Source organism: Fukomys damarensis, unplaced genomic scaffold (assembly GCF_012274545.1).
Source record: "Fukomys damarensis isolate Sample0158 unplaced genomic scaffold, DMR_v1.0_HiC HiC_scaffold_14, whole genome shotgun sequence".
NCBI classification, from domain to species: Eukaryota; Metazoa; Chordata; class Mammalia; order Rodentia; family Bathyergidae; genus Fukomys; species Fukomys damarensis.
Genome location: NW_022900926.1, coordinates 16174197 through 16200797, shown reverse-complemented (window position 1 = coordinate 16200797; position 26601 = coordinate 16174197). Strand labels below are relative to the sequence as shown.

The following is a 26601-nucleotide window of genomic DNA, read 5'->3' as shown; positions in this document are numbered from 1 at the left end:
TCCATCGTTGGCCCATTGCTTAGGGCCTGTGGTAAGCAGCATATCATGGCCGCAAAAGCACATGATGAATTAAAACTGCTCACCTAATAACCAGGAAGCAAAGGAATGCCAAGAGAAATAGGAGTCTCATGATCCCTTTCTAGGTGTGTGCCTGGTGACCTAAAGACCTCCCATTAGGTTTTATCTCCTGCGGGTTCCATGGATTCCCAACGCACCACCCCAAAACTTCCACTTTTAAGGGACATTCATGATGCAGGGACTTTCATTGTCTTTGCCCAAACACAGTATTTTATCTAACATGATTGAGGACAGCCATATACATTTGCTGTGCTGTGGTCTGAGAGTTAGAAGATGGACTTGTGAAGGAACAACCCACTCACTGGAGTGGGGGCTATGGAATACAAAGAGGAATTAAAAAACTCTGATGATGCATTTCCAAAAGTGTAATAGCTATCCTTCCTTTTCTAGAAAAGGCACGGACCAATATGTAGAAAACTCTTCCACAAAAAGCGTAAACCTTTCAATTCCTTGAAGCAGAGGTTGCAGGGCACTGACATCCCCACTGTGAGGAAGGCGCCTCAATCCAAGGTACTGTTGCTGCTTCTTTGTTGTGCTGTATTATAGTAAGTACATTTATGCCCATTTTCAGTCTCTGGTTTTGTTTTTTTGCTTGATAAATCAGCATAATATCATTTAAGTGGGATCCACCTTGTTGTTTTCTTTATAATCTTGCTCACTTGTTATTTCCAAATATATTTCACTTTCCATATGTGGGCACAAGAATTTTGTTTATATTGTCATTAGAGTTGTTTTAAATCTAGCAACTAACTTTGGAAGAATGTCACTTCCATTTGTCTTCTGTTAAAGTTTTGTAACTATTGTTTTTCTACTTTTTGTTTTGTGTTTCCCTTCACTATTGTGACCTGCACATTTTATTACTGCAGTTCCCAAGCCTCTTTAAGTAGCCGTTTTTAAAAACAATTCTCCTTTCCCTCCTAACTTCACAGACCTGTTTCCTGTAGATGCAAATCCCAATTTAAGAAAAAAAAATTATCCTAGAGACATGGATAGACTTTGGTAGCGTTTATCGGTTTTCATTCTTACAGTCTCAACCTGTGAGGAAATCCAACTGGAGACAACAACATGCAGATTTCATTAATGCGATCCGATCAGCGAAGCGGTGCCCGCTAGCCATGAGAGAAGGCAGGCCTCTACCTCCTCCGCCCCCTCCCAGCGTCAGTCCAGGTGTGCGGACATGTGGGCTTACTTTCATTTATTTCTTCTTTTTCTCAGTACAGGAGTTTGAACCCACAGCTTTGCTGGTGCCAGGCAAGCTTTCTACCCCTGAGCTATAGCCCTAGCCCTTCGGTTTGCTTTTGTGGCTCTGCTTGACTTTTGGCCCGATTGCTATCCTTCTCTCTACTCTAAAATTGACAATGACATTTGCATACAAGTGATTTTTATCAATTATATAAGAGTTATGTGTGTATGTGAAAAGTTTCTCCCCAGTTCTTCTGCTGCCTCCTCCGTCAGACCACTGCGCCTTGCTGTGTCACTGTGTAGTTCTGGGGACATCATCCGTGCGTTGGCCAAGGGGTTGGGAGTGTGCAGAGTAGTCTAAGCAGCTCTGCAGTGGTCAGGGCCAGATGGCCACAGCTTCCTTCTCTCTTTTTCCTTTCATCTCAGTCTTTCTCTCTTAAATTCTAATTTAAATTAGCATTCTAATTTGTACAGTTTAGTAGTCCACTGCTTTTTTGCTCCAGACTTTTTATTTTGGAAATTTTCAAATCTATAGAAAAGAAGGAACAGTACAAAACTTCCGGCTGAAATCTGACAATTTTAGAATTGTTGCCCTCCCTGACTTACCTTTTACTATCCATGGCTTATCTTTAACTATTCAATATGCATCTCTTCAGCATATTTTCCTGCATGAGCACAATGCCATCATAACTGCAAAAAATACTTTCCCACATATTCTAAGAATGTATTTTAAAGCCCTCCCTGCAATTTCCCCTCTTCCCCTGCCATAATTCAGGCTATGTTCAAGGTTTATGTGTTGTCTTTTGTTATATTTACAATCTTTTAAAAATCTTATAGCTCTACCAGGCTGTTTATCCCTTGGAATGCCTCATATTCTATAACCGTCTGCTTGCTTAGTCATATTAGTGTTTAACTTGTTTCTCTATCCCATCTTTCTTTAAGTTGGAAGAAGTTAGGGCTAAAAGTTTGGTTAGATTACTTTTAATCCTTTATCAAATATATGATTCGTAAATATTTTCTCCTACCCTTTGTACTGTCTTTTGACTTTCTTGACAGTGGCCTTTAATGTATAAAATATTAAAACTTTGATAAAGTCCAGCATATCTAGTTTTTCTTTTGTTGTTTGTGCTTTTGATGTCATACATTTAAAAAATCCTTGCCAAATCTAATGGAGTCCCATATGTTTTTTGTTCTATAGTTTTAGCTCTTAGGTTTAGGTCTTTGATCCATTTTGAGTTAAGTTTTATATGAGATGTAAGGTAATGTCTCAACTTCGTACTTCTGCACATAGAAAGACAATTTTCTCAGCACCATTTGATGAAAAGACTGTTCTTCCTCCATTGAATGACCTTGCATCTCTTATTTAAGGTCAACTGAGTATATATTTGAGGGTTTAATCTGTGTTCTCTGTTCTGTTCCACTGGTCTACATAGCCATCTTTATGCCAGTACCACACTTTTGATTACTGTTGCACTATAGTATGTTTGGAAATCAGGAATTCTGAGTGCTCCAATGTTGTTTTGGCTTTTAGGGTTTTGATTTCTTTTTCTGAGGTCTCATGTAAATTTGGGGATTTTTTTCTATTTATGAATTGTTGGGTTTTATTAGGGATTGCATCAAACCTATAGATTGCTTTGGGTAATACTGTAATTTTTTTTTTTTTTATTTTTTGAGACAGGGTCTCACATATCATTGAGACTGACCTGGAACTCACTATGTAGCCCAGGCTTGTCTCGAACTCACAGCAATCCTCCTGCCTCAGCCTCCCTAGTGCTGGGATTACAGGCGTGCACCACCACGTCAGGCGGTAGTACTGTAATTTTTAGGAGTACTGTCCTCTGATCCATGGACACAGAATACCACTTATTTATGTTTAATATCTTTCTGCAATATTTTGTTGTTCTTAGTGTAAAAGTCTTACTCCATGGTTAAGTTTATTCCTGTGTATTTTATTCCTTTTTTTATTTTATTGTAAATGGAATTGCTTTCTTTTCAGATTGTTCATCGTCAGCATATAAAAATGCTACTTATTTTGGCATAATGGCCTTGTATATGCTGCAGTTTAGCTGAATGCGTTTATAGGTCTAAGTATTTTTGTGGAAATTTTAGGAATCACTACATAATAAGATACAGTAAAATCTTAGTTTCTGAGCATAATTCATTCTGAAAACATGCTTGTAATCCAAAGCACTATATCAAAGTGAATTTCTCCATAAGAAATAATGGAAACTTAAATGACTCATTCCACAACCTAAAAATATTGATGTAAAATGATGAAAATAATTACTGTAATATAAAATGATAAAGAAAATATGAAATATTTAAAAATAAACAAATTAACCTGCATTTACCTTTAAAAACCTTCATGGCTGTTATGAGGAAGTTAAGAGAGGAGAGTTATTTGTAGGGCAAATTCACTATTACTAATGGAATCACTGCTATATATTGGCTCAGTGGAACCTTTTCTTTTTTTGTTGTTGATGTTTGTTAAATATATTTTTTGGAATCTTTTCTTTTTGTACAACTTTTATAAGGAACCTATTCAACGACAATTGCTTCTTTTGAGGATTTCATGGAAATGGGACATTGCATTGTCATTAAACAGCTTCATCACTTGCACTGCTACAGCCTTATCTGAGTGCAGGATTTTTTTCTACAAAATTTTGCAATGTTTTTTACATTTTCGTAATCTCACTTGAAACAAGGGATTCCTCCGCCTTTTCTCCTCCTCTTCTGCAGGAGATCTCCATAATTTCTTGCTGTTGAGAGAGTATCACTCACAAGCCCGCAGAGAGAGGAGGGAGCTAGAGAACAACACTGGCTCAGTTGTGCTCATGTGATGTTTGGCATCACAGACTGCTTGTATTACAAGACATGGCTACTTTATCAAGTTAAAATTGATGAGAAATGTTTGCTTGTCTTACAGAACACTCACAGAACAAGTTACTCCCAGTCCAAGGTTTTATTGTAAGATTACCTGGAAACAGAGATAAGTTTGCTTCTTTGTTTCCATTTGTATCCTTCTATTTTTGGGGGTTGTTTGAGTTTCTTTTTTTTCATGTCTAAATCCTCTGCCTAGAACTTCCACACTATGTTGAAAAGAAGGGGCAAAAGTGGGCATTCTTGTCTTTTTGTCCCCATTGAGTACAATGTTGGCTGTGGGTTATAATTTGTTATTTAAGGCATTAAAATAATGACATCCTTTGAGGATTATAGCTTGTGGAAGTAAAATGTATGAAAATGATAGCACAAGTTTGAGTCGAGAAAAAGGATAAATTATGTAAGGTCCTTACATAACATGTGAATAGATATAGTACTATTTAAAGATAGACGTGTGGTTACTCTAATAATTACTCAAAACTGTTGACTTAGAGCTAATAAGGGAATAAATTAAATAGAGATTAAAATGATAAAAATTCAACCTAAAAGAGAACACAAAAAAGGGAAAAATGGAACAAATGAGATAAATACAAAGAGCAAGACGGTGGAGTAAAACCTATCCATATGAATAAGTGCATATAAATGAACTTCACACTCAGTAAGAGACAGATTATTAAGCTGAATAATAATGAGCCAACTATTTTATGTTTTTCATAAGAAACACTTAAGATACAAGATAAAAGCACAGGAAAATGTATACATGTAGACAATAAACATACAACTAGAGTGGCCATGCTGATATCAGGCAAAGTCAACTTCAGAGCAAGTATTAACAGATCTTAATTCAAAAGATCCACTCAACACAGAGACCTATCAACTCTAAATGTTTATGTACCTAGCCACAGAGCTTCAAAGAATGTAGAACAAAGGTGACAGAACTGGAAGGAGAAGTAGACAAATTCACAATGGTATTAGGAGATTTTATCACTCAGTATGCAAAAGCAGAAGGAAAACCAGGGAAGATGTAGAAAGCTGGAGCAGCAGTATCAGCCAGTCTGACCTAATTGGTATCAGCATCTACAGTGTGATGTACAGAGCATCAGCGGATCACACATTGTTTTCAAATACATGGACCATTTCTCTAAGACAGACGACAGTACCACAGAGTTGGTCTCAAGAAACTTAAAAAGGATTGAAATCATACAGACTGTATTTTCTGATCACAATAAAATTAAATTAGAAATGAATGAAAAAATATATCGGGAACATTCCTGAATATTAAGAAATTTAGTTGGCCAGGGATTTAGCTCAGTGGTGCCCCTGCCTGCCTCACAAGTGCAAGGTCCTGAGTTTGATCCCCAGTACTATTTGGAAATTGTCATTTCTAATAACCCATGGATCTAAGAAGTCACAAAAGAAATTAGAAAATATTTTTAAGTGAATGAAATGAAAATATATTGAAATTTGTGGGATATATCTTATGTAGTGCCTGGCAGAAACTTTATAGCTTTAGATGTTTATATTTTAAAAAAATAAAGAAGTTTAAATCAATTACCTTATACTTTCCCTTTAAAGAGTTAAAAAAATATTAAACCCAAATTAAGTAAAGAGAAGAAGGTGATGAACATGTTTTACCATAATAAGATATTGTTTAAAGCACATAATTATCTCGAAAGATAAAACTTTGACAGCGTTACATCCATCTGTGTTGAAAACAAAACATAAACATTGCCGGAAAGTGGAAATAGAGGGAACTTCCCCCATAAAAAGGCATCTAAAAATCTGTTGCTCACCCATGCACTCAATGTAGAAAAACTAAGATAAAGAAAAAAAAAACCAAAGTATCCATTCTGACCACTTCTCTTCAGCACTACTAAAGATGGTATTCAGTATCATCAGGCAAAAAAAAAAAAAAACGGTCAATAGATAATATATATGGGTATATATTATGGTATAAAGATTGGAAAGTAAAGCTACCTTTATTCACAATGTGATCAAGAAGGAGTTAATGTAGAAAACCCTAGAGAACTGCACAAAAGCTACCGAGAACAGTGAATTTGATGAGGGGGAAGGATGCAAGGTTACACAGTAAGCCTTGCATGGTGGCCCTGCCTGTAATCCTGCAACTCAGGAGGCAGAGGCTGCAGAACCGAAAACTGAACTGTCTCCAAATTAAATAAGAAGGATCAGGGATGTAACTCGGTCTCCCTGGGTCCAGTTCCCGCCCCCGCAAGTATACATAGTGCATTGTAGTCCTATTTAAAAATGAAAATTAGAATCGCGGTTACTAGAACATAAAAATTAAATACTTGGGAATATATTTAGCAAAAATGTACAGGACCTGAGAGATGGAGGGTGCGAGGAGGGAAACAAAGGGATGAAGAAAGAATGAAGATGTGTTGTGCGTGTGTACCAACTCCACAGGAAATGCAGTCTTTATGTGCTGCAAACATGGACCAATAAAAAAACCTCAGTAAAGTATGTTCAGGACCTGTAAAATGAAAAGCACAAGACGTTCCTTCAAAGAATTAAAAAGGACCAAAATAAGTGACGAGATTTATTATTTTCCTGGTTTGGGAGATTCAGCATAGTGATGGATTTCTACCCAGATTGAGCTGAGGATTCAATTTAATTCTAATAGAAATACCTGCATGTTTTCTCTGCCATGGAGGAGCTGGCCAGCCAATTCTAAAAGTGTGTAGAAAATGGAAAGATTTGTAGAAGCTAAAATTGTTGTGGGGGAAAAAAAAAAACACAACAAAAAGCACAAAATCTTGACTATCTAACACTGAGCTAAATCCTCAGCCCAGCAACTGATCTTTTTAAAAGATGCTAAGATAATGAAATAGAGGAGATGGATATCAACACATGATTTTTGGAACAAGTGTGCATCTGTGTGCGAAAAAATGAACCCCGATTCTTATAATATATAGAGAAATTAACTCAAAATACATCATTTACTTTAGTGCTACAACTATAAAACTTCTAGAAAAAAGTAAAAAATTGGTCAACAAAGATTTCTCAGGCAGGACACAGACACACTAACAGTTTTTTTAAGGGACTTGGTAAATTGTCATGAAAAACAAAAAATTTACATTTTGAGAGTTACCATTAAGAAAGGAAAGGCCACCTATAGGCTGGGAGCAAATATTGAGAACATACGTATTTTAAAAAGGGCTCTCACGTTAAAAATATATAAAAAACTCAGCCAGGAATGGTGGCACACCCCTACTCCCAGCACTCGAGAGGCTGAGGCAGGAGGATCACAAATTCGAGCCCAACATAGGCAACTCAGAAATTTAACAAGACCTTGTCTCAAAAATAAGAAATTAAAAGGGCTGGAGGTGTAGCTCAATCCTGAGTATCATCAAATAAGTAAATAAAACAAACTTCCCACAGCTCGATAATGACACAACCCTCTAGGAAAAGGACAAGAGATGTATTTGAACAGACAGGTGGCAAAAATGATGCCCAATAAACCACTTTGCACTGGTGTTTTCTCAAACATACAGTTGATCTGTATAACCATTCTACTTTTAGATATTTGTGCAAAAACAATAAAAATGTCCATGAAAGAGACTTAGACATGAATGTTCATAGCTTTATTTGTGTAGCATAAGCTGGAAACAACTGCGAGTATCCATCAAAAACTAAATGGATAAGCAGATTGGGGAATGTTTCTGAGTGCTTCACAGGCAGGATGGATACTCTATTATATGAAACGAGTGAAACTTATGCATAGTGATAGGAAAGAAGCGGCTGGCTCTGGAGGTCTGTGCCTGAAATGAAGCTTGAGGGAAATTCGGGGGTGATGCAAAGGTCCTGTACTTTAATTAGAGTGGTACATTTGTCAAACCTCGTTAAACTGTACATGTAGCACAGATAAATTTTATTGTGTGGAAATTATTCTTCAGATTCATCTGAAAAAGTACAAGAACAAAATGCCACAGTGAGATCACACCAAAGAATTATCAAGTGCACACATGATCTGAACTTATGTAACAAAAAAATAGTTGCATTCACTTTTGCTGAGTAGTGATGAAAATGCAGCTTAAAATAAAGTGCAGTATTGAGAGTTTCAGTAGAAAAAGCTGTAGCTATAATTTTAGTAATGCAAAAGTAAATTTCATGGAACAAGAAAAACCCTTTGTGAAGAGTGAAAAAAGAAATAGCTTTATTTTAAAATCAGAAGCTACAGAGTAGAGGGTTCTCTTAGGGTCCTTTAGTTGAATAACTGAAACGATGTCAAATGTTGTACTGTGTGAATTTTTCTCATTACCAAGTCAGATCTAAAATGTATGGATTATTTTCTTTAAAAAAAAAAAAAACCACTTCCCCGGCAAGGCCTGATTGCCTGTTCAATTTGTTTTCTTCCATGTTTTTATGCCAAACTGTAGTTTAAGAATTCAATTCTTTCTTGTGCGCTTAACTATAATTATATGCAACAAGTGAAGTGATTCTGTACAACAGCACATTTGCATCATGATTTGATTATTTTGATTGTGCAAGGATTTTATATTACCCAATATTTTCCAGATTCGTCCATGCACACTCACGATTAGAATTATATATAATATGGCCGAATATGCCTGGGAGTGCAAGTGATTCCTTTTTCTTTTAGCACGGTTCCCTATTTTCCTGACTCCATTTTTGTGACACTCATGTATGTATTCTACTTCTTACTGATGTAACCAAATCTGAGGATGATTTAAATTTCCCGGATGTTGTGATCCTTTATAGGAGCAGTGATGTAAAATAGTTATAATTGGGATTATTCTGTGAGGCCTAAGACATTTGGTCACTATTGCATGTGGGGGTCACAGTGTCTGCATTTAAAAATGATGTTTATGTCTCTAATTTTGTGTGAGACCTGGTCACCATGTTCCTCATAAGAATCCATTTGTAGTCTGACTTTTGAAATTATCTCCATTGAAATACATAGGACACAGTAATTTTATAAAAGCTGTACTGCCAGATGAAGGAACTCTTGAGTGAGGATAGAGCGTGTAGCTCCGTTGGCCACGATTAGATGTTGGCGCACTCTATTCTCCGTTCTCAGAGTGTTTGACATTCAACCCCTGTGGACCCCAGAAATCCTCCTGCTTCCCCCTTCCCCCGGCACCCTATCCTACCCAGTAGCAGTCGCCTATCTGCCGTATCACCCCTGGTATTTTTGCTGGCAGGGAAAGTTTACCTGAACTGTGCCGCCCCCATGGCGGTGCCACACGCCGGATATGTGGCAGGGTGACGGTGGGTGCTGAACTTGCGGGGCTGAGGACGCAGCTCAGAATTGCCATGGTCAGTGCCTTTGCCTGGTCCGAGCAGGGCTCATGGCCGCAGCGTTTCTGACGGGAGACTTCCCTAGCTGATAAAAGCTGAAGAAACAACCACCCCGCTGAGCACCGAGTTCTGTGTGGTTTTTCTACAGCATTGTTAATGAGTTCTGAAGTATCGTGGCTCTTTCACTGTTAGTTTTTCCCTAACCAGCTGCACCCCTAACTGTTTGGTAGTTGGGAAGACAACCGTGGCGGACTAGAGCTAGCATTTTAAAAACACTGGGTGTGTTCCACGCCTCCTACCATGCCAGGCTCCCGTGGGGATAATCATAGTTCACTTTCACAGCAGCCCCAGGAAACAGATGGCATGAATGGTGCTGAGGAGGCTTAGGAACCTGCCCCGGTTCTACAAGCACAGGTAGCTCCAAAGCAAGCAGGCAGGCTCCAGAGCCTAAGCCGCGTGTCACCTCTCAACCCTGCCCTGTCTCATTTTGTTCTTTCTAAGGCGTTCGTGGTGGTGGGAATGTTCGGTTTTGTTGGGGATCTTGACGCCTTGACAGAGTGGCACGGCACCCCCATAGGTCCAACCGCCTGCCGCCAATGAGGTGCTCAGTGCTGATGGCTAAGTACTGCCTTCCAGAATGTGAAATAACAGGCAAGGCTACGAGATAGTAGCTAAGCCCTTTACAGTCTTACGGCATGGTTTGTTCAGATAGAAAACTCCCCAAACGGCTTAAGGCTGGAGGAATTTAGACTGCACCGATCCAAACTTCTATCCTGAGTTGAATGTTGACGCAGCCGCAGAACTTGGTGGGGAGGTTCTCTTATGCCGCTCATATCCACTTTGCTATCCCTTAAAGTTGCCGGGGTCAAAACAAAGCAAACCCCACCCCGCCCGCCCCCAGGAAGGAGGCTCTGACCCAGGCTTGCTACAAACAGCTCCACGTGCCAAGAAGACCTGCCTCTGCCTTTCTCTTTCTCACTCCCCCTTTCTCCTGCCAGCCTGTCATGTCTGATCATTACAAATGAAGGAAACATCCAGACACAAAGGTATTTTGCAGAATCAGAAAGGGCTTACAGGGCGGATAGGAGCTGCCTGGAATTTGCGGCCCATAAACAGAAGCTGGTTCTGAAGCCATTGCCTTTTCTTTGTTCCTTCTCCTGTCATTTGAGCCCTAACATCTTTCATCCTTTTACTCTCCTGAATATACCATTTGCCTCCTCACCTGGGAAAGTGAAACAAATCTAGCTGCCGCTAAAGCAGTATTTCTTTCCACTAGTGACAGAGTGACATTACTTTCTAATCTCACCTCCAAGCCCACATTGTGAAATGAAATCTTATCTCCTCCTGTATTCCTCCCATAATTTCTGTATGAGCTCCTGTCTCACCCAGTACCGTATCCTATGCTTCACTTTGGATTTTCTGTGTTCTTCCTCGCCATCGGCACTGTGCTCCCATTTCTGGCTTATTTCCTTTGTATGAGGATTCAGTGCATAATCCATTCCACTGGGAAGTTCCTAAGGGTAATGGAGCTCCTGTCTAAAGAAAGGTGCCACTTACCTATCTTTTGGGCATACTCCTCATTGAAATGAGTGCTTAGGGAGTAAAAATTTTCCTGCCACTTCCTTTATGTGAGCCCTTCCATGACCCCACTATGTCTCAAATCAGTTCCCCTTTCATACTGAAACACAGTTCATACTCTACCTATTTCATAGAGTCCGCTCCATATTTGCTTCTGAATTGTTCATTGGCTTTTGCTGTTATCTTTGCATTTAGATTATATCCAATGCCCATATTGCATGAGGAGATTTAATGAAACCGCAGCTGGTCGGCATATTAATTTCTGCAAAGATCAGTCTTCTCGCCGAGTCTTTGATCCAGCCCAGACTGCAGCTAAATTGACATCCAGAGCTCAGGTAAATATCCAGGTGTGGGTTTTGTGTCCTTGCATACCTGGGAAAAGCAGGGAGAATTTGGTAGGGTTCCTTAATAGCCTTCTAATAACGAAAGAGTTAAGGGAGCCGACCACTGTCAGTCACTTCTTTGGGAATCATCTTTGCAGGACTTGCTTTCTAGTTAGCATGTTTGGGTGTTTAGAAAAGATAGATGGATTGATAGATAGACAGACAGATGATAGGTTTCTTAGGAGGAAGACTGGGATATATAAAAAGGGTTTCTGTGATGTGATAAAACCCTGTTTATCCGATGGTAATCATCAGCCTAAACCATCCAGAGAATTAGGACTCTGAGTGGAACTGGCCTGGATGGGACGTCCCTGGGAAGATGTCCCACGGGCCATGCACTCTGGTCTGTGGAGGTGGGGTCTTCAGGCTTTTATTCAAAGCCACAAATTAAAGTGAAATCAGCAAGTTAAGGGGGTATGTGGATGAGTCCAAGCCACTATTACAAATAGGAGCACATAAGTAAAATGACCACCTGAGCGGGATAACAGTAGTTCTATAGGCACAGGCAGGACCAGGGTCAGCAAATAGCTCCGCACACATCAAAGTCACAGGTACACAACTCATAGTATAGTATAAAGGCCATTAGTGTCATAAGTATGGCTCAGCCTCCAAGAAAAATATTAAATTGGTCCAGAATGCTTATTTAGAAATCTTTCAGTTAAATCTAGCATCTAATAGAGGTGGGACCCTTTCCATAACAAGCATACCCTATAGACAATGGATTATGAGCGATCTCTCCCTCTTTCTCTCCCCCTCTCTCTCCGCCTCTCCCTCCCTCCCTCTCTCTCCCTCTCCCCTCCTCTCTCCTCTCCCTCTGTCTCTCTCCTCTCTCTCGGAGTTATTGAGTATCTACCATGTACTGAACCCACGCCATCCACGCTAAGTACTGGTTGATCAGGGATTTGTAACTCAGAGGAGACTTGGAAACGGCACAGGATGTAGTGGTTTAACTGACACAAGGAGGTGAGCCGTGTAGGGATTTCCTAAGCATCTTCAAACAACTAAACATTTTCCATGTAAGATTCAGAGAGAGCTCACTAGCCGAGATCTGAAGGTTGGAAGGGCAGTATGTGCAAATGTCTAGCTTCTGGTCTGAGGGTCAGGAAGGGACAGGCAAAGTGGGCAGCTTATCCAGAGGGGCTTCAACACAAACCAGTTCAGATGGAAGGGAAACAGGCACCCACTGGGCAGAGTCCCTGCACCATGAAGACAGCCAGCCCAGCAGAGGGAACGTTGTCCCCTCATCATCCCACCCTTCCACCCACAGCGCTTCTACCTTTGCTTTCTGGCTTCCATGGCTCTTCTGTTCGCTCATCTCCCAGGCTCCTTGTGTGTCACCATGTGTGCGGTGTCAGTTGGCTGACCAGTAGGAACTGGAGTGATGTAGAATTGGCTTTCAGAAAGACCACTTTTGTAGTCATTGTCCAAGGCGGATTGTGGGAAAGCAGGGAAGGTGGATTGTGGGAAAGCAGGAAGATGCCACAGCAAAAGCGGGAAATGAGGTCCCAGAGTCACAGTACTAACAAGGTGTGTGGAGGAAGATAAAGAAATGTTTCCCGCCAGGGGAAAAGTGGGCATCAGAGCCTGGGCAGATAGTAAGAGAGGTCTGTATCTCATATCTAAAGTGCTTGGCACCAGAAATGTTTTAGGGTTTGAACCTCTTGGATTTTAGAATATTTGCATACATATAATGCAATATCTTGGAATGGGCACAAGTCTAAGTGTTCAATCAAGTAATTTTATGCAATATTTCTTGTATTGCCTGTGTTTTGACTGCAACATAACCCGTGGTTTCAGGTGTGAAATTTTCCACTGTTGTGTCAGTCAAGTTAGTGCTCAAAAAGTTTCTGAATTTGGAACATTTCAGATTACAGATTGTTGGGTTAGGGTGTTCAATCTGTACTGTAAACACAGAGGGCATCAGATATGTGGGTTAGGAGGCAGCAGTGATGACAAATACAGTCTTAGGGTTTCTGTCTTTACTCCTGAAATAGCGTGGAAAACAGTGTGGTGTCAAAAAAGCAGGATTCGTGGCTGTGGTGGTGCACGCCTATAATCCCAGCTACTCGGGAGGCTGAGACAGGCAGCCGGCAAGTTCAACTCCAGCCAGGGCAATTTAGTGAGACTCCGTAATAAAATTTAAAAATGCTGGTGATGTATCCCAGTAGTTCTATTCCTAGTACCTCAACAAAGAAAGAAAGAACCAGGATTCTGTGATGAGGTGTTAGAATTTGACTGTCAATCCTATTCTTTGAGATTTTGTTTGACCTGTAAAAGTAGGGTTAAGCGTGTGTTTCTTGCCAGATCGTCAAGCAAGGTGCTTAGCTCAGTGCTTTCCGCGGGGTGTTCCCACCTTTCCTCTCTGTGCATCTGCCCTTTTCCCTCCATTGCTCTTCCTTCTCCGTAGGTCTGCGATCACAGTTGTGGAGGACGATGCCTGCTTTGGTACTGAATTCAGTCTAATTTTGGTGGGTGTTTCTTAAGTGAAACGCTCCCTTCACTTGGTAAAGCAGCAGGGGACCAGTGCCATTTCTGTCAAGGGTTCTCCTACAGGGTTATCAGGCGTTCCTGGGGCCGAAGAGGGCACAGGGAAACAGCACACAGAGGTGTTCCTTAGCCCTGAAGGGAGCTGGCTGTCCGTCCCAAAAGTAACCAGTGGCTTGGCACTGTTTCTCTCCTTGCTTTCCAGAGCTAAGCAGTTGCTGGGAACACAGGAGAGAACTTGCTTGCTTTCTGAATTCTATCGCGCACTGTAAAGTGTCTCATCGCCACTTTGAGGCCTTGACGAATGGCGACACTCATTCAGAAATGGTGCAAGAAGGGAGGGGTCGGAGGGCTGTTTAATGTGTTTCCATTTTAAACATAATCAGCTCTGAAAGTGTGTTAGATCCTTAACCCAAAGAGTCCAACGTGGGCCTCTAAAAATAGCTTCCTCTGGTGGGGATGAACTGCCTGCTGTAATCTCACAGCCACGCTTTCCGGCAGGAGTTCTCAGGCAGTGTAACAGGTCATGTGGGACAGGAGGTGGGTCAGCAGCTCCTTCAGGAGCCCATTACCACCAATCTGCTGCTGCTCCGCAGGGACTGAGATAAGCCTGCGACAGTGGAATTCCTCGCTGAAAACATTTGCTGCCAGCCAATCTGGTTTTCTTCTCTGCTTATGTTGGAAAACAAAATCATCTTACAGTGAATGAAAAACATAAAATGCTTCACCACTGTATCTTTGGTGACATGAAGTGATTTTTTTTTTTATACTGGGGATCGTACTCAGGTCCTTGCTCTTGCAAGGCAGGTGGTGGAACCACTGAGCTAAAACCCCAGCATGAAGTGATTTCTGATCACAACTAATTTCACAGGATAAATACCACCACCAACTCCAAAGGCTCAATTATGGGATGGAAACTCCAAAATCCAGATATGGCTTTGAGCACCAGTGCGGGTAGGGACAGGGCCCAGTGGACTAAGGTGCAAGGTGCATATCTATCTGTCCCCTGTCCCTGCAGAGGACTCTGGTTAAATGTCACAACACTGTGCTCTGTCTCTTTCTCTATCTGTAGCGTAGGGCACAAGCAAGTCCCAGAAAAGAACCAACTGTCACTCGTGCTGTGGGAGCTTTGCTGCAGAGCAGGGCCATGGAAGCAAAGAATGAGGTCCCAACCAAGTCAGGTAAGTGGGAGCGCACCTTGGTTCTCAAACACTGGCATCACTGTTGGCTTTGGTGTTCACTCCTCATCAGCAGACATTGAAGTGACATCTGGTGTCGTTTTTGGTGTGTTTGAGGTTAGAGATAGTTTCTAAGAGGGAATCTTTCTGGATATAACAGGATTACACAACCTCAAAATTTACACAGTCCCATTGGATCACAGCAGCAGGAGTCTATCACTGTTCTGAAGTCTACTAGAACTGAAAAGAGATGGGAATAGAGGATTGCATGGCAGGTGTTGTGTTGAAAGTAAAGAGAATGTCCTTTCTAGAAATCAGCAATTTCTTCAAAGTAGAAGCAAGGCATGATCTCCATGATAGCACTGACCATATGCCTGACCTGTTTCATGTAAAACTTACAGTCATCTTTCAGACATCTTACTTTACATTTTATAGAAAGAGAAACTGAGGCTTAAAGGAGAAGTTACTTTCTCTAGGGCACACAGGCTAGATTACGTATCTCCTGTGGTATCCCTTCACCCCAAGCTGTATTAGTAAGCGTAGCAGTCATCAGTTCATGATCAGCATTCAGCTGAGAGGCGATATGAATTCTTTCATGGCTATAGTGGCACTTCTGGTCAGCAGTAATATTTTGAAGATATTATCAGAATTAGGGGCCAAACTGCTAGACTCCCAATCCATCAAGTAACAGCACCAAAAAGCCTTATTATTAATAAATGTTTGAACTCCTCCTAAATGGCTTGTTGTGGGCTAAAAAAGGAATTGATATTTTGAAAATATTCCCACATCTCTGGGAACCCAGTAGAGGTTTTGGTGGTGGTGATTGTGTTTTTGTATTTTGTTTTTTTACAATAATACAGTATTTTGTAATTTAACTTTTTATTCTGATTTTTTATTGTAAAAGACACATTTACCATCTTAACCGCTTTAAAGTGTACAATTCGCTGGGGTTATATGCATTCATAATGTTGCACAAGGATCACCAATATCAGCTTTACAGCTCTTTTCCTCTTGCTTTTTGTTAGTACACAGTGATCACATTCCCTGTGGGGAGTTAGTGCATGTACATAACACGCCTTACCTCTTTTTTTACCCCCCATTTCTTGATCCCCTTCCCCTTTGGGAAAGATGTAGCTCCTTACTTCCTATTATCTATCTTTTACTTTGTTCTTTCTTTATAACTTGGGTTTCTCGTATAAGTGAAACCATGTGATATTTAAATCTATTGTCTGATTGATTTCACTTAAGGTGCATTCATTGTCCTACAAACCTTTATGGCAGGGTAATATGCCATTGTGTCTAAATACCACATTTTCTTTATCCTTTCATCTGTTGACTGGACTTATGGCTTGCCTCCAAGACTTACCTATTATAAATTTTGCTGCTGTAAGCATGGGTGTGGGAAGCCAGCCATGGCCCACTGGCTTTTTGAAAGATAACATTTGTTCCTCTTTAAGGACTGCACGTGTTAAACTTGTTTCTGACCCTGCACGAGAGAAACTCGGATAGCCAAAGATCTGTAGGAGTCAGGTACTTCCTGTTAAAAATCTGACATTAGCTGTAGGAGTCAGGTGTTTCCCGTTGATGTGCCTTTAAAAGGCTGATGCCTGCCTGCAATAAACGTTGCCTTGATCAGACTCTTGGCGTCCTTCCTTTCTCTCTGCCCCATCTCCACCTCGCTGCTCTTTCAGGTTTTAGGCACTGTGGGACAGTGCTCTGCGTCGCCGGCTCGCGACACATGGGTATGCGTGTATCACTGTAATGTGATAATTTTCAGGAAGATACGTAGAAGGGAAATACCTCGGTCAAGCGGAATTTCTAGTTGTTTTTTTGTTTTGGTACCAGGGATTGAACTTGGGACCTTGCGCTTGCAAAGCAGAAGGTGGAACCACTGAGCTAAATCCCCAGCCCTCTAATTTTCATTTTTTGAAGGATTCTCTACACTGATTTCCATAATGTGTGTACTACTTTACATGCCCACAAATAACGTAGAAGTTTCCTTTATTCTCCTGAAGCCTCGCTAGCATTTGTTATTACTTGTTTTCTTGATGATAGCCATCATTCCTTTTCATCTTATAAAATTGAAACTCTGTACCCATTACACAATCGCGTCCCATTCCTTCCTCCCCCAGTGCCTGGCAGCAACTTCTGTTTTCTCTCCATATGGTCTGGAATGCTCTGAGTACCTGTGTAGATTGATTCACACAGCATGTCTTTCTGCAAAAGTTATTTGACTTAGCATAATGTCCTCAAGGTTCATCCATGTTGTAGCATGTGTTCTCTAATGATTGCTGAATATGATCGCTTATCCACTTATCCACCAATGTATGCTTGGTTGTTTCCATGTCTTAGCTGCTGTAAACATTGCTGCTACAAACATAATTGTAGCTGTTTAAGACTGCATTTTCTTCCTTGAAATCTAGCTTTCAATTCCTTTGGGCATATACCCAGTAGCGAAACCGCTGGATTGTATAACAGTTCTGTTTTTAGTTTTTTTGAGGGAGAAATGATATTTTCCATAGTTAACTATGCCATTTTGACATTTCTACCAAGAACACGCAAAATCCATTTTCCACATCTCATCAATACTTATTATCTGTTTTTAATTTGTTTTGAAAAAACAAATCTCCTGTGTAGCCTAAGCTCACCCCTGCAAACTCAAGCTTCTCCTCTCCTCGGGCTCTGAAGTGCTGGGACTGTAAACCTGTGCCAGACACAAGCGTCCTCACACAGCTTCCCTGTTGCCCAGGCAGTAGCTGTCCCGATGAGTATGAAGTTGTATCTGACTGCAGTTTTCATTTGCATTTCTTGGACGATACTAAGAATCTTCTCAAATGCTTAATAGCCACTTGTTTATCCTCTTTGGACAATCGTTTCTTGGAGTCCTTTGCTTGTTTTTGAATTGGTGACCTGTTTTTCTGTTGCTGAGTTTATTGGTTCTCTATATATTCTGGATATTACTCTTATCAGATGTATGATTTACAAAGATTTTTTTTCTTATTCTGTGGGATACCTTTTCACTCTGTTGGTGCTGTCTTTGGATTCATGTTTATGAAGTCTACTTCTTCTGTTTCCACCGGTTACTTACACCTTTGGTGTCATATTCAAGAAATCATTGCTTAATTCAGTATCACAGGCATTTACCCCTATGTTTTCTCCTAAAAGTTTTATAGTTGTAGGTTTTATATTTATATCTTTGATCCATTTTGAGTGAATTTTTATAGGGTGTCAGATAAGAGTCCAAATTCTTTTCCATGTGGATATCCAGTTTTTCTAGCACCTTTTGTTTAAAAGACCATTATTTCCCCTTTAAATAGTCTTGATTCCTTGTCAAAATCATTTGACCATGCATGTAAGACTTTTTGGTTTTGTTCTTTTTTTTTCCTTTAGATACTAAGGATTGAACCTAGGGCCTCTGCATCCTGTTATATCCTGAGCCCTTTTGATTTTTTATTTTGAGCCAGGGTTTCACTAAGTTGCTAAGTTTCCCAGAGTGGGCTTGAATTGCAGTCCTCCTGCCTTAGCTTCTCAGAGTGCCAGGGTTCCAGGTGTGCGCCATCACACCCAACTAAGAATTTATTTCTAGGCTCTTTATTTCATCTGTCTTTATGCCAGCCCCACACTGTTTTGATTACTACAACTTTGTAGAAAATTTTCACATCAGAATATGTAAGTCCTCCAAGTTACAGCTAAGATTGTTTTTTATATTTGGGGCTATTGAAATTCTATGTGAATTTTAGGATGGTTTTTCCATTAGAGTAAAAAACATTATTGGAATTTTGTTAAGAATTTCATTGACTCTGCAGATTGCTTGGGGTAGAATGGGCATTTTAACAATAATATTTCCTAATCCATGAACAATAGGATATGTTTAATTAATTTATGCCTGTAATTTCTTTCAACAATGTTTTGTAGTTTTGCTTATTTGTTTGTTTTTGGATGCTCAGAATTGAACCCAGGGGCATAGTAGGCTGAGTTCCACCCCAGCCCAGCCTGTTTTGTAGTTTTTATTGTACTTATGTCCTACCTCTTTCGTTGTGAACTCTTAAGTAGTTCATTCTTTCTTGATACTACTAGAGATGGAATTGCTTTCATAATTTGCTTTTCACATTGTTCAGTATTAGTATGTAGAAATGGAATGAATGTGTATTGACTTTGTATACAGCTACCTTGCTGAATTCATTGATTAAAATATTTGGGAGGTTGATGTCTTTAGGGTTTTGTACGTATAGTCTTTCAGATGATAGCATCTGTGAACAGAGATAATTTTACTACATCCTTTCTAATATGGATTTTTTTCCCCCCTAATTGCTCTGGCTATAAATTCTAGTATTGTGTTGAATAAAAGTGAAAGTAGGACTCCTTACCTTCTTCCTCATCATAGAGGGAAAAATTTCAGTCTTTGAACATGTAATATGATCTCTTTAGGGTCTTCATATATATTTTTTTATTATGTTGAGGTAATTTCCTTCTACCCTTAGTTTATTGAGTATTTTTTAATCATGAAAGGATGTTGTTTTGTTAATGCTTTTTGTGCATTGAGATGGTATAGTTTTCCCCCTTTATTTTATTAAAATAGTATAATACATTCATCAATTTTTCATGTGTTGAACTATTTTTGTATTCAAGAATAAATCCTATTTGGTTGTAATATGCTGCTGGATTTGGTTTGCTAGCATTTTGTTGAAGATTTTTGCATAAATGTTCATAAAGGATATTTTCTTGTAGTTTTCTCATAAAGTCTTGGGCTGGCTTTGCTCTCAGTGTAATGCTAGCCTCATAGAATGAATTAAAAATTGTTCCCTCCTCTTCAGAAATTTTTGGGGATAGTTTGAGAATTATTGTTGGGTGTTCTTTAAATGTTTGGTAGAATTTACCAGTAAAGTCTTCAGGTCTAGCTTTTTATTTTTTTGGTCATTAGTTTTTTGGTTATTGATTTCATCTTTTTACTAGTTATAAATCTATTTAGATTTTCTATTTCTTCATACTTTGGTCTTGGTTGGTTTTGCATCTTTTAGGGACTTTCATTTCATTGAAATTATCTAACTTGTTGCCATACAACTGTTCTTGTAGCATCCTGTTACTATAGAATTGGTAGTAATATCCTCATTTTCACTTCGGGTTTTAGTAATTTAAATCTTCTCTTTTTTCTTCATGTAGCTGATGGTTTATCGATTTCTTAATCTTTCCAAAGAAACAGCTTTTGATTTTTCTTACTTTTCTATTCTAAACTTCATTTACTCTGCTAATCTTTATTTATTTATTTGTTTTTGCTAATCTTTATTTTCTATTATCTTCTGCTAGCTTTAAGGTTTAAGGTCTCATTTCTTAAGTTGCAAAGTTGGGTTGTTGGTTTGAGATCTTTCTTATTTTTTTAATGCAAGGTTTGTATTAGTCGGCTTTCCCATTGCTGACACCCACGACTTAGAAGAGAAGAGGAGTTCACTCCATGGTTGGCTGGCTCTAAGGCAGAAACAGCATGGTGGGAAGGCATGCTAGAGGACAGCTGCTCACCCATGGCTTCTAGGAAGGGGAAGAAGAGAGGGAGAATTTGGGGACAAGAACACATCCTCCCGGTCACACCCAGTGGCCACCTCTAACCAGACCCCACCTCCTGATAGCAAGTCAGCTATGAACTCATCAGCAGACTAAGCCACTGATGAGAAGAGCCCCTGTCTACTCAATCAGCATCCAGACACATGAGACTTTTGGGGGACATTTTAGAGTTAAACCATAGCAGTGGTTATAGTTATGAATTTCCTTTTAGCACTGATGTTTGTTGTGTCCATACATTTTGATATGTTGTATTTTTAATTTCACTCATCTCTAAGTGTTACAATTGTCTTGTGACTTCTTCTCTGATTAATTGGTTAATGGTGCATTTAATTTCCGTAAATTTTTTATTTTTCCAGGTTTACTTCTGTTATTGATTTCCAGCTTCGTTCTGTGGTGGTCGGAGAAGATACTTTGTGTGAAATATATCTTTTTAAACCCTCATTAAGACTTAACTCATGGTCTAACATGTGGTCCATTCTGGAAATTGTTCTGTGTGCATAACGCTGTTGTTGGATAGAGGGCTGTGTACAAGGGTGAATCTGTGAGCTCTAGGCAGCTATGATGTGGTTTGGGTCTTCTATTGCTTTACTTATCTCTCTCTGGCTGTTTCATCCATTATTGAGAATGGAGAATTGAGTCTCCAATTATAGGACTATTTCATTTTTTTCTTTAATTCTGTTGGGTTTTAACTTTTTTTATTTTAATGTAGCACAAGTAGATATTAATAAAGAAAATATAAAAGCCAGTCTATGAAAAAATAATTCTTTATAACGAAGATTATTAGAGAATAACCATAGAGAATACACTATGTATCATGATCTTAAAAGAATATGTATATTTTTTTGTTTGTTTGTTTGTTTGAGGGTCTCACTATGTAGTTGAAACTGACCTGGAACTCACTATTTAGCCCAGGCTGGTCTCGAACTCACAGCGATCCTCCTGCCTCAGCCTCCCGAGTGCTGGGATTACAGGTGTGCGTCATCACACCCAGCCTTAAAAGAATATATTTTCATTGGCTAATCTATTGCTCAGCTCATTTCCTAGTAACTACTTTTTATGTATAAAGCATTTATGTATTAACAAAGCATCTCACATTCTGTATAGTTTTGAACAATTTCTTCCTATTTTCTATATATTATTATTTTCGGTCCTTATTTTCACTTTCAGTTTCTCACACCAGAGAGACAATGTTATATTTATGCATATGTGTTCAGCTTATTTCACTTAAGAGTATGGTCTTGAGGTGCATCCATTTATCTATAAATGTCTCAAACTTATCCTTTTTTACAACTGAATAGCACTCCATTATATTTTTAAAAACGCATCTTTTTTTATCTATTCATCAGTTGATGGGCATTTGGATTGTTTTCAAGATTTAGCTATTACAAACTGTACCATTATAAACATGGGTGTACATATATCACTGTGTGTGATGCTTTTAATTCTTTTGGGAAAATACCCAAAAGTGGAACAGCTGGGTCAAATGGGACCTGTAGTCCTGGTATTTGTTTGTTTGTTTGTTTGTTATGAGGAACCAGGGATCGAACTCAGGACCTTGTACTTGCCAAGCAGGCGTTGGTGCGACTGAGCTAAACCTCTGGCCCTAATCCTAGTTTTTTGAGGAATCTCCACACTGATTTCAACAGTAGCTGCACCAGTCTGCACTCCCACCAACAGTGGAGAAGGGTTCTTTTTTCCCTATAACCCTGCCAGCACTTGTTTTTGGTTGATTTCTTGATAATAGCCATTCTTTCTGGAGCGAGTTAGAATCTGTGTTGTTTTAATTTGCATCTCTCAAATAACCAGTGATGTTAAACATTTTTTCATATATTTATTTGCTGATTCTACTTCTTCATCAGAGAAGTGTATATTCATCTCAGATGCCCATTTTTGGATTGGGTCTTTAAATTTGGGCAGCTGATTTTTTTCAACTCTTTATATGTTCTATATATTAGTCCTTTGAGGACCCCACTGGTTAAAATTTTTTCCTGCTGTGTGGGATGCCTTTTTACCCTGTTCATGATTTCTTGCTGTGCAAAAGCTTTTTAATAAGATGAGGTCCCAGTTGTTTATTGTAGTATTTCCTGTGTGGTCTGGGTTTTGTTCATGAAGTCTTTGCGTACTCCTATGTCCTCAAGCATCTACTCTTTTCTCTTCCAGCAGATTTAATGTTTCTGCTTTAATATTTAGATCTTTGATCCATTTTGATTTTAGTTTACTGCACGGTAAAAGACATGGGTCTAGTTTTAGTCTCTGGCTTGTAGAAAGCCAGTTTTTCTAGCACCATTTATTAAAAAGGCTGTCTTTCTTCCAGTGAAAATGTTTGGCTCCTTTGTCAAAGATAAGGTGCCTGAGTGTGTTTGAGGTTTTTTCTGCATTTTCTAGTCTGTGCCATTGATTTTGAGGTCTGGTTTTTCCCTAATACTGTTGTTTTTAATCACAGAAGTGTAGTATAACGGCAGGTCAGTGACTGTGATGCTTCCTGCCTTGCCTTTTGCCCAGAACTGTTTTACTATTTTAGGTCTCTTTTGATTCCAAGTGAAATTTAGGAATGTTTTCTCTGAGTCTGTGAGGTCTGCTAATGATATTTTGATTGGGCTTCCATTAAATCTGCAGAAAAATTTTGGGAGTAAGGCCATCTTCACTATGTTGATTCTTCCTACCCATGAGCGAGCAAAGGATGTCTTTACATTTTCTGATATCCTCTTTGATCTCCTTTTTCAGAGTACTGTAATATACAATGTAAAGATATCTTACTTCCTTTGTAAGATTGATTCCTAAGTATTTAATTTTTTTGATGCTATCATGAAAGGTATTATTCCACTAATTTCTGAGTTTGTTGTTTGTGTATAGGAATGCTATTGATTGTTTTTTTTTTTTTTTTGAGACAGGGTCTCACTATACCCTGGAACTCACTATGTATCCCAAGCTGGTCTCAAACTCACAGCGATTCTCCTGTCTCAGCTTCCTGAGTGCTAGGATAACAGGCATGCACCATTCATGCCTGGCCAATGCTATTGATGTTTGAGCAATGATTTTGTATCCAGTTTTGCTACTAAATTTTGTTATTAAATCTAGAAGTCTTTTGGTGGAATTTTTGAGATCTTCTATATAAAGTATCATGCCATCCACAAATAATGATAATTTAACTTCTTCCTTTCCTATCTTTCATCTTCTTATTTCTTTCTCTTGTCTGACTGTTCTGGCTAATGTTTTCAGAACTCACATCAAGAAAACAGAAGGAGGGCCAGAGATTTAGCTCAGTGGTGCTGCCACCTGCCTTGCAAGCACAAGGTTCCAAGTTTGAACCCTGGCACCAAAAAAAAAAAAAAGAAAAAAAGAAAACAGAAGGAGCTGGGCATTTAACTCAGTGGTGCCGTGCCCACCTCACAAGCGGAAGATCCTGAGTTAGATCTCTGGTACTGGAGAAAAACAAAAAAGAAAAGAAAACAAAACAGAATGAGTTCAAATAAACAACCTAATATTGAGTCTCAAATGTCTAGTAAAAGAAGAACAAATCAACCCCAAAGCTCATTCAAAGGAGGAAATTGTAAAGAGCAGAAGAGATATTAATACAGTCGAGACTAAGAAAACAATACAATCAATCAATCAAAGAGTTGGTTCTTTAAAAGATTAAATAAATTGATAAACCCTTAGCCAACCTTATAAAAAAAAGGAAAGACTCAAATTCATGCAATTAGGAATGAAATAGGCAAAATCACAATGGATCCTATAAAAATCCAGAAGATCATTGGTATCTACTTTTGAGAACCTGTACTCTAACAGGATGACAAACAGAAGAAAGGGACAGATTCTTAGATGCCTCCTGGAGGTGGGCTGGAGGTCTAGGATTGCATTTTGCTTCTGTATCTTGTCATTTTCTATTTTTAAATTTTATTTTGTTTTCTGTGTTGAGGCTTGTAAATTTCTTATGACAGATAGCTTTATCACTAGTATCAAGGCTTCTCTAGGAAATGACTCTCAGAGATGTCTTCTGGGCATATGTGATTTTTGGTCTTTTTGTCTGCCGCAGGATCCTACATTCCTAATTTATTAAGGATCAGAAATTGCTATTTATTTGGCTCAGTACCCAGTCCTTTGATACTGGACTCTGGTGATGATTATGGCCCCAGACCATCTCAGTGTTGTTATACAAAGGAGAACACCTAAATACAACAGGTAGGACATCCTGGCTAAACTAGTACAATTAGCAATATCAATAACCTCAAGCACAGCCTAGAAACTGACGAACTGTGGTAACTATTAATTTTGGTACCTTTAACCATAGGAGCAAGATCTACAGTTATGTAACACAATCCAACATAAACCAGGACAACAGAGAAAGAAAAAAGAAATAAATAAAAATAAAAACTAAAATTCCTCTGGAGTCCACAATTCTGTGGTAGTGTCCTAGGCAGGCAGTGTTCCAGGACCATGCTGTGTATCCCTGTCGAGTCTGGGTTGACTTTGATCTTGTAGGAGCTGGGGCCGGTCTTCAGCCAGCAGCTTTCTGGATGTCTCTCTCTCTGACCCATCCAAGCCTCCTTGCCTAGCTGGGCTGCTGTAGTGCCCTCAGGCAAGGACGGGCCAGGGCTGCTCCTAGTCCCTCCAGATCCTTCATGCATCTGTGTCTTTCTCAAGCCGCTGGTCCCAACTTTGTAATGCAACACAGAGAAAGAAAAGAAGCACAGAAAACGGGGTGGGGGGTGCTGAAGGTCCTTCTGTCCGGGCGGGAGCAGAGTTCTGGGTGGCTCTGTGTTTGCCAGCACAGCAACAGTGAAGTCTGCTCCCAGCCTGCAGCGTCCTCTGTTGTGGAGGAGGGCTGAGGAGACGGAGGCCTTTTTTCCCTTTTTACTTAACTAAAATCTATTTTATCCAATATTCATATGGCCACTCCTCTTTTTGATTGATATTTGCGTGTTATATTTTTTTCTCCATCTTTTCATTTTCAGTCTATTTGTGACTTTGGATTTAAAGTGAGTGTTTTTTTTGTTTTGTTTCCTTTTGGTATGGGGATTGAACTTGCGAAGTGAGTCTTTATAGATCATGTATACAGCTGGGTCATTCTATCAATCTCTGTCTTTGATTGGAGAGTTTAACCCATTTGCATTTAAAGTAATTTCTGATGAGAAGGGATGCCTTTCATTTTGCTATTTACTTTTTATATTCCATATTGCTTTTTTCATTCCTCATTTCTTGTATTACTCTCTTCATTTATATCGATTTTTTCCAATGAAATATCCAAATTCCTTTCTTACTTTTTTTGTGTACATTCTACAGTTATTTTTCTTTGTAATTATCATGGGAGTTACATTTCAAAGTTGTAACACTCTAATTTGAATTCATAACAGTTTACTTTCAAGAACATACAAAACCTCTGCTCCTTTAACAGCTCAGCCCCAACCTCTGGATTGTTGATGTCCCCAAAGTGTGTTTTTATATACTGTCTGCCTAAGAACATGAACTAATAATCTTTGAAACCTATACGGCTCTTAGGTTGTGTAGAAAGCAAAATGTAGAGTTGCGAGCCAAAGTTACACTAATACATTTACAGTTGCCCATGTATGTACCTTTATTGAATCTTTATTTCCTCATAAAGCTTGAGTCACTGCCTAGAGTCCTCTCCTTTCACCCTGCAGGACTGCCGTGTATGCACTTGTCATGTGGTTTATTTTCTCTTGTAGCATTTTGAATTTACTGGTCCACTATTTTCTGGTCTTCAAAGTTCCTGATGGCAAAACTGCTGATGGTGTCATTAAGGCTGCCTCTTACGTGACACATTGCTTTTTTCTTGCTGCTTTCCAGATTCTCGCTCTTTTGAAAGTTTGTGTCTTGCTGTTACTCTGTCGCGAGCCTGCGACGCAGAGCACTGTCCCGCAGTGCCTCAAACCTGAAAGAGCAGCGGGGTGGAGATGGGGCAGAGAGAAAGGAAGGACGCCAAGACAAGAGTCTGATCAAGGCGACGTTTATTGCCGGCAAGCATCAGCTTTTTAAAGCAAAAA

General features: G+C 39.4%; 1 protein-coding gene across 8 annotated transcripts in view; it reads left to right on the top strand.

Moving 5' to 3' along the window:
- Window positions 1–26601, top strand: part of Zc2hc1b (zinc finger C2HC-type containing 1B) — a 69299-nt gene that overhangs the window by 6992 nt on the left and 35706 nt on the right. For 5 of the 8 annotated variants that reach the window (XM_010626615.3, XM_010626620.1, XM_010626623.1 and 2 more), the window contains exons 3-6: window positions 469–588; window positions 1107–1245; window positions 11194–11333; window positions 14938–15046. In XM_010626615.3, coding sequence (XP_010624917.1) covers window positions 469–588; window positions 1107–1245; window positions 11194–11333; window positions 14938–15046 — 508 coding nt within the window. Of the gene's footprint in view, window positions 1–468; window positions 589–1106; window positions 1246–11193; window positions 11334–14937; window positions 15047–24632; window positions 24828–24887; window positions 24934–26404; window positions 26497–26601 lie in introns of those variants that run through there. The other 3 variants (XM_010626618.1, XM_010626619.3, XM_010626617.1) reach the window with 3 other exon arrangements.